The sequence below is a fragment of the Cetorhinus maximus genome, unplaced genomic scaffold, assembly GCF_964194155.1.
Source record: "Cetorhinus maximus unplaced genomic scaffold, sCetMax3.hap1.1 HAP1_SCAFFOLD_3127, whole genome shotgun sequence".
In the NCBI taxonomy this organism is placed as follows: Eukaryota; Metazoa; Chordata; class Chondrichthyes; order Lamniformes; family Cetorhinidae; genus Cetorhinus; species Cetorhinus maximus.
Genome location: NW_027599052.1, coordinates 23,554 through 32,419, shown reverse-complemented (window position 1 = coordinate 32,419; position 8,866 = coordinate 23,554). Strand labels below are relative to the sequence as shown.

Genomic DNA, 8,866 nt, shown 5'->3' with positions numbered 1-8,866 from the left:
GGAGGGGGAAAGCGGTAACGTTTCACAGTGTGGAGGGGGGAAAGCGGTAACGTTTCAGTGTGGAGGGGGAAAGCGGTAACGTTTCACAGTGTGGAGGGGGGAAAGCGGTAACGTTTCACAGTGTGGAGGGGGGAAAGCGGTAACGTTTCACAGTGTGGAGGGGGGAAAGCGGTAACGTTTCAGTGTGGAGGAGGGAAATCAGTAATGTTTCACAGTGTGGAGAGGGGAAAGCTGTAACGTTTCACAGTGTGGATGGGGAAAGCGGTTACATTTCGCAGTGTGGAGAAGGGAAAGCGGTAAAGTTTCACCCAATCCACCCTGCCCATCAAGCCCCCACTTACCCACTCTACCCTGCCCCTCATACCACCACTTACCCACTCCACCCTTCCCCATGTACCACCACTTCCCCACTCCACCCTGCCGCACACACCCCCACTTACCCACTCCATCCTGCCCACATACCCCCCCCACCCTGCCCCACATACCCCCTCTTAGCCACTCCACCCTGCCACACATACCCCCACTTACCTACTCCACCCTGCCCCACATAAGCCGTCTTACCAACTCTTCCCTGCCCCACATACCCCTCTTACCCACTAAACCCTGCCCCTCATACCACCTTTTCCTGCAGCGCGCAGGCAGCTCACCCTGCACACCGTGTCTTCCTCCATTCCAGCCCCCCCCTCCAACCCTGCAGACCTCCTCCTCTCTGGGCACTTGGACCTATTGGAGGTTGCATTATAATTCTGTGACCTACCTGGCTGGGGGGCTCCAATGCATAGGTGTTGATGAGATACGCCAGCATATTGCAAAGCCACAAAGAAATCATGTCACCCAGGAGCCGAGGAATCAGGCCACTGCAGGGATAGATAGTACTGGTGTTAGAGGAATACACACCATTCCTCTCCAACATGGAATTGGAGGGATGCACACCATCCCTCTCCAGCATGGAATTGGAGAGGTTCCACATTGCTTTGAGGGGTTCACATATCATCATACCACCCTTCAGTCCTGATAGATCACAGGTTCTGGGAATCTACGCTACACCCAAACAGCGAAAGTGAAAGGCTTGTAAATGGCACTCAGCAATGAGCAACATCAAAGCGAATGTAGAGAAGGAACAGAAACTCTCCAACAGGCAAAACACAGCAGCCACACTGTCTGCAGGTTCCTCACAGACCCGACACTTACTGATCAATTAGCCTTTATTACCATGACTTCTGCCTTTGACCTAGGGGAACTCCTGACATTGACACATCCTGTCTTACTGTGAAGAGTGCCCAGGGATTCGTGCTGGGAGAGTTTGCACATGATTTTTACTTGTTCGAAACACTTTGTGCTTATGCTAATAGTGATATGGCACTTTCAGATCCAGATTTCACATCTCTTTAGACTGTTATTGAACTTGCCCCATAAACAAACTGCCGAGCAGCTTTGTAATCTTCCCATTCTTTAAGGATACTGGGCAGTAGTTACAGACATCCCATGATCTTCTAGGGCTGCATTAGAAATCTCCTCTGCCTTTTGCAGGCGCAAGTGGTATACTTCATCATCCCATTCTCAACACATTTGCAGCACAATTTATACTTACGCAAAAAAGCCCAGAAACCCCTCTTCCTTATAGATTGTTACTACAGAACCAAATATCCCACTGCCAAGATAAACAAAGAAAAATAAGAATTACTAATAGCCGTTTGGTAGTACAGAAATTGAGTATTGCACAATAACATATATATATCATAATACATATTAATATTTGTTAATAAAAATATTACGCTGACAACCAATTTAAGATTGCCAGTCGGGCTCACAGTGCAGCATGTGTGCGTGTACTGGAATCTAAATATATTAATACACAGGACCCTGTTCTTTGCAGACAGAAAGAACATGTACACATTGCACCTGATTCAGCTAAACAAAATAAGTGACAGCCATTCGCTGGTTCATTCCTCAGGGCAATGCCTTGACCAGAGTCAAGCTGCATGGTTTAAATTTCAAACAATGCTTGGCAGTTAACGGTCAATCATCATCACCAGGTGCATTCTCCATGGCGACACCTCTTACAATCGGATTACTTGTCAACCAATTAGCACTCTCTTCTTCTCAGAAGATACAGCTGGAATTGAAACCTTTACCTGGCTCTGCAACACAAGCTGTGCCTTACAGGGTCCAGTTAATTGATGAGCATACATCCACGCTGAATTTTAACCATTATACCTGTAAACAGTGCTGACCTAGTTTTTAACGTGTTTGTACGTATTTTTGTGCTTGGTGTTTCAATTGCTGTAGAATGGATTCTGCAGTTTCCATTTTTTTTAAACTGTCGAGATGGGGCGTGTTAGATATATTGCAGAATGTATACAGCTCGGTTTAATTGTTAACATCATAATAAGTTGGTATATCTCAAAACTGGTTAGTGAAATTAAGTTTTTATGCCTGTACACTGTATATCAGAAGTGATCTTTAGTAAATGCTTTGAAATCTTTGATTTACAAAAAAAATAAAGGTGTTGCTCCCCTGGCATTAGTATCCTTGCTATTGTTTTGATGAATACAAGATGAAAAGCTTTAATAAAATGTCTTTTTTCAGCAATACTCAAAGAATTACTCTTCAAGAATGAATCAGGTATCAGCACTCTCACCATGTCTGCACAATACCTAAACCTTAGATTTATCTTTTTAAATGCCCCATTGATTCAGCTTTTCATTTGGTAAGGTGGTAAATAGCGAGGAGGATAGCCATAAACTGCAGGAAGATATCAATGGACTGTCAGGTGGGCAGAGGAGTGGCAAATGGAATTCAACCTGGAAAAGTGTGAAGTAATGCACTTGGGGAGGGCTAACAAGGCGAGGGATTACACTATGGATGGTGGGACCATGGAAAGTACTGAAGATCAGAGGGACCATGGTGTGCATATCCACAGATCTCTGAAGGTAGCAGGGCAGGTAGATAAGGTGGTTAAGACACATGGGATACTTGCTTTATTAGCCGAGGTGTAGAATACAAGAGCAGGGAGGTTATGCTGGAACCTTATAAAACGCTGGTTAGGCCATAACTGGAGTACTGCGTGCAGTTCTGATCACCACATTATAGGAAGGATGTGATTGCACTGGAAAGGATGCAGAGAGGTTTACCAGGATGCTGCCCGGGCTAGAGGGTCTGAGCTATGAGGAAAGATTGGATAGGCTGGGGTTGTTTTCCTTGGAGCAGCGAAGGTTGAGAGGGGACCTGATAGAGGTGTGTAAGATTATGAGGAGCATAGATAGGGTGGATAGGAAGGCACTTTTTCTGTTAGTAGAGGGATCAATAACCAGGGGGCATAGTTTTAAGGTAAGAGACAGAAGGCTAAGAGGGGAGTTGAGGAGAATTTTTTTCAGTCAGAGGGTGGTGGGATTCTGGAACTCACTGCCTGAAAGACTGGTTGAGTCAGAAACTCTTGTAACATTTCAAAAGCATTTAGATATTCATTTGTGTTGCCATGGCCTCCAGGGCTGTGAGCCATGCACTGGAAAGTGGGATTCGTGTAGTCCTATCTTTGCTGACTGGCGCGGACATGATGGGCTGAATGGCCTCCTTCTGTGCTGTTAACGTCTATGAGTCTATGTATGATCCACAACAGTGTGCACACTCATCCATCTGAACACTGTAACTGTGTGTATATTCGTGCATCAGTACACAATAATTGCACTCATCCATCCGAAAGCTAACTGTGTATATACACTCATGCACCAGTACACAATTTCTGCATTCTCATCCAGGTGAACGCTGTAACTGTGTGTAAAAGCACGTACCAGTACACAATAACTGCACACTCTCATCCATGTGAACACTGTAACTGCGTGTAAAAGCACGTACCAGTACACAATAACTACACACCCTCATCCATGTGAACACTGTAACTGTGTGTAAAAGCACGTACCAGTACATAATAACTGCACAATCTCACCCATCTGAACGCTGTAAATGTGTGTAAAAGCACGTATCAGTACACAATAACTGCACACTCTCATCCATGTGAACGCTGTAACTGTGTGTAAAAGCACGTACCAGTACACAATAACTGCACACACTCATCCATGTGAACACTGTAACTGTGTGTAAAAGCACATACCAGTACATAATAACTGCACAATCTCACCCATCTGAACACTGTGCTTTGGCTGCAGTAGAGAGCTTCAGTTGGAGATTGGTGACAGAGGGAGTTTAAGGGTTAAATTATATCTAAAGTCTAGTCTTTCTTCAATTTAGCAATTAGCTAAAAGTTGCTGTTAGGGTTGGAAGAAGGTGAGTTTTAGTCTAGCCTTAAAACAGGGCTCAATACAGGCTCGGCTTGCATCTGTAACTAGCTAATTCGAAAACTGGCTTAATTGGATTTTCAGAGGCTAGGTTTGGAGAGTATAAAAATAGGCTATCTTATAGTGCTGATTTTGTCTGCACTGGAGTGCTATGTTTGGCTGCAGTACAGTGCTTCAGTTGGAGATTGGAGACAGAGTTTAAGGGTTAAATTTTATCTAAAGTCTAGTCTTTCTTTAATTTAGCAATTAACTAAAAGTTGCTGTTAGGGTTGGAAGAAGGTGAGTTTTAGACCGGAGAGGTGGCGCCAGTGAGAATGGTATAAAAGGGCGCAAAAAACATAGGTCAAGACTGGAGAGGAGAGGCGTACCCTCAGGACTTTCAGGCGGTGGAGTTCAAAGTGATGTCACGATTCAAGAAGTGATGTAACTGATTGGTAAGTAGGGTCAGGTGAGTACTTCTACTTTTTCTACTAATTAAACTGCTGCAGTCCATTAGCTTGAACAAAATAAGGTGGGGACTTCGGACTGTAGTGGGAGTGTTTGGAGTGGAATAAGGCCCCTAGTGTAGTTAGTATTCTTTAAAGGGAGTAACGAAAGAGCTTCATCTAAAAGGAAGTCATGGAAACAGAGCTCGCAACCGTGATAAGCTCCTCCTGTGTTATGCGGGAAGCCATGGACACTTCTAGTGTCCCTGACGACCATGTGTGCAGGAAGTGTGTCCAGCTGCAGCTACTGGCTAGCCGCATTTCAGAGCTGGAGCTGGATTCACTGTTGAGCATCCGTGACGCTGAGATTATCATGGACACACGTTCAATGAGGTGGTCACACTACAGGTGAAGGCTGAACAGGCAGAAAGGGGATGGGTGACAGCCAGGCAGAGTAGAGGAAGGCAGGTAGTGCAGGAGTCCCCTGTGGCTGTCCCCCTCTTTAACAGATATACCGTATGGATACTGTTAAGGGAGACAACTTTTCAGGGGAAAGCAGCAGGAGCCAAGTCCATGGCACCACGGGTGGCTCTGCTGCACAAGAGGGGAGGAAGAAGTGATAAGGGATTCAATAGTAAGGGGAACAGGCAGATGTTTCCGTGGCCGCAAAAGAGATTCCAGGATGGTATGTTGCCTCCTTGGTGCCAGGCTCAAGGATGTCTCGGAGAAGCTGCAGGGCATTCTGAAGGGGGAGGGCGAACAGCCAGTGGTCGTGGTCCATATTGGTACCAACGACAGAGGTAAAAAAAGGGATGAAGTCCTACAAGCTGAATATAGGGAATTAGGATGTAAATTAAAAAGTAGGACCTCAAAAAGTAGTAATCTCAGGATTACTACCAGTGCCACGTATTAGCGCGAGTAGAAGAAATAACAGTATATATCAGATGAATACGTGACTGAAGAAATGGTGTAGAGGGGAGGGATTCAAATTCCTGGGACCAGTACAAACAGGACAGGTTGCATCTGGGCAGGACCGGGACCAATGTCCTCGAGGGGAGGGTGTCTGCTAGTGCTTTCAGGGAGGGTTTAAACTAGAATGGCAGGGGGATGGGAACCTGAGCAAGAAGAGTGGCGGGGGGAAACAAGGATAGAAACGAAAGACAGAAAAGTAAGAAGCAAAAGTGGAAGGCGAGAAACAAATGGGGTCATAGTCATCTTAGCTTTATTTTGCACCAAGGTTAAAAAGACAAGTCTAAAGGCATTGTATCTTAATGCACGGAGCATTTGCAATAAGGTAGATGAATTAACAGCACAAATAGATATAAATGGTTATGATATAGTTGCAATTACAAAGACATCGCTGCAGGGTGACCAAGGATGGGAACTGGACATATTTAGGAAGGACAGACAAATAGGGAAAGGAGGTGGGGTAGCACTGTTAGTAAAGGAAGAAATCAATGCAATAGTGAGGAAGGACATTGGCTCAGAAAATCATGATGTGGAATCTGTTTGGATGGAGATGAGAAACATCAGTGGGCAGAAAACATTGGTGGGGGTTGTCTATAGGCCCCCAAACAGTAATGGAGATGTAAGGGAAGGCATTAAACAGGAAATTAGAGACGTATGCAATAAAGGTACAACTGTGAACATAGGTGACTTTAATCTACATATAGACTGGACAAACCAAACTAACAATAATACTGTGGAGGAGGATTTCTTGGAGCGTGTACGTGATGATTTTTTAGACCAATATGTTGAGGAACCAACTAGAGGGCAGGCTATCTAAACTGGGTATTGTGCAATGAGAAAGGATTAATTAACAATCTTATTATGCGGGGTTCTTTGGGGAAAGAGCGACCATAAAATTATAGAATTGTTCATTAAGATGGAGAGTGAAGAAGCTGAATCCGAAACTAGGGTCCTGAATCTAAATAAAAGGGAACTATGAGGGTTTGGGGCGTGAGTTGGCAATGATGGATTGGGGAACCTTACTAAAAGGGCTCACGGTGGATAGGCAATGGCTAATATTTAAGGAATGTATGCATGAATTACAACAATTATTCATTCCTGTTTGGTGCAAAAATAAAACAGGAAAGGTGGCTCAACCATGGATTGCAAAAGAAATTAGGGATAGTATTAGATCCAAAGAGGAGACATATAAAATTGCCAGAAAAAGCAGCAAGCCTGAGGATTGGGAGCAGTTTAGAATTCAGCATAAGTGGACAAAAGGATTGATCAAGAAGGGGAAAATGGAGTATGAGAGTTAACTTACAGGGAACATAAAAACTGACTGTAAAGCTTCTACAAATATGTGAGGAGAAAAAGATTAGCAAAGACAAATGTAGGTCCCTTACAGTCAGAAACGGGGGAAATTATAATGGGGAACAAAGAAATGGCAAAAGCACTGAACACATATTTTGGTTCTGCCTTCACAAAAGAGGACACAAATAATTTCCCAGAAATGTTAGGGAGCCAAGGGTCTAGTGAGAGGGAGGAATTGAAGACAATCAGTATTAGCAAAAAAATGGTGCTAAAGAAATTAATGGGGTTCAAGGCTGAAAAATCCCTAGGGCCTGACAATCTACATCCCAGAGTATTAAAGGAAGTAGCCCTGGAAATATTGGATGCATTGGCGGTCATCTTCCAAAATTCTATAGACTCTGGAGCAGTTCCTACAGATTGAAGCGTGACAAATGTAACCCCACTATTTAAAAAAGGAGAGAAAAAACAGGGACTTACAGACCAGTTAGTCTAACATCAGTAGTGGGAAAACTGCTAGAGTCCATTATAAAAGGTGTGGTAACAGAACACTTGGAAAGCATTAACGGGATTAAACAAAGTCAGCATGGGTTCATGAAAGGGAAATCACGCTTAACTAATCTACTGAGTTTTTTGAGGATGTAACTAGTAGAATAGATAAGGGGGAACCAGTGGATGTGGTGTATTTGGATTTCAAGAAAGCTTTTGATAAGGTCCCACGTAAGAGGCTAGTGGGCAAAATTAAAGCACATGGGATTGGGGGTAATATACTGGCATGGATTGAGAATTGGTTGACAGATCTGAAACAGAAAGTGGGAATAAATGGGTCTTTTTCCAGATGGCAGGCGGTGACTAGTGTTGTACCTCAGGGATCAGTGCTTGGGCCCCAGCTATTCACGATATATATATTATATATATATAATACATATATATATATATATATATATATATATAAACGACTTGGATGAGGAAACCAAATGCAATATTTCCAAGTTTGCTGACGACACAAACTGGGCGGGGTTGTGAGTTGAGAGGAGGATGCAAGGAGGCTTCAGGGTGATTTAGACAAGTTGTGTGTGTGGGCAAACACATGGCAGATGCAGTATAACGTGGGTAAATGTGAAGTTATATGCTTCGGTGTGAAAAACAGAGAGGCAGAGTATTATTTAAATGGTGATATATTGAGAAATGTGGGTGTACAAAGGGATCTGGGTGTCCTTGTACACCAGTCAATGAAAGTAAACAGGCAGGTGCAGCAAGCAATTAGGAACGCAAATGGTATGTTGGCCTTCATTGCAAGGGGGTTTGAGTTCAGAAGTAGGGATGTCTTACTGCAGTTATACAAGGCCTTGGTGAGACCACACCTGGAGTATTGCGTGCAGTTTTGGTCTCCCTACCTAAGAAAGGATATACTTGCCATAGAGGGAGTGCAGCGAAGGTTCAATAGGCTGATACCAGGGATGGCAGGACTGTCGTATGAGGAGAGATTGGTTCGACTGGGCCTGTATCCACTAGAGTTTAGAAGAATGAGAGAACGTCAGATTGAAACGTATAAATTTCTAACAGGGCTAGACAGACTATATGCAGGGAAGATATTTCTCCTGGTTGGGGAGTCTAGTACCAGGGGCCACAGTCTCAGGATACAGGACAGGCCATTTAGGACTGAGCTGAGGAAAAGTTTCTTCACTCAGAGGGTGGTCAACCTGTGGTATTCTCTACCACAGAACGCTGTGGAGGCCAGGTCACTGAGTATATTCAAGAAAGAACTTGATAATTTTTTGGATATTAGGGGCATCAAGGAGTATGGAGAGAAAGCGGGAATATGGCATTGAGATAAAAGGATCAGCCATGATCATATTGAATGGCGGAGCAGGCTCAAAGGGCCGA

General features: G+C 44.0%; 1 protein-coding gene across 1 annotated transcript in view; it reads right to left on the bottom strand.

The window, feature by feature from the left end:
* Positions 1–757: 757 nt before the first annotated feature.
* Positions 758–8,866, bottom strand: part of mtch2 (mitochondrial carrier homolog 2) — a gene marked incomplete at its 3' end in the record, with an annotated part of 31,656 nt that continues 23,547 nt past the window's right edge. The window contains exons 8-9 of the mRNA XM_078537838.1: positions 1,592–1,651; positions 758–857 (exon numbers count right to left, since the gene is read on the bottom strand). Coding sequence (XP_078393964.1) covers positions 758–857; positions 1,592–1,651 — 160 coding nt within the window. The remainder of the gene's footprint in view (positions 858–1,591; positions 1,652–8,866) is intronic.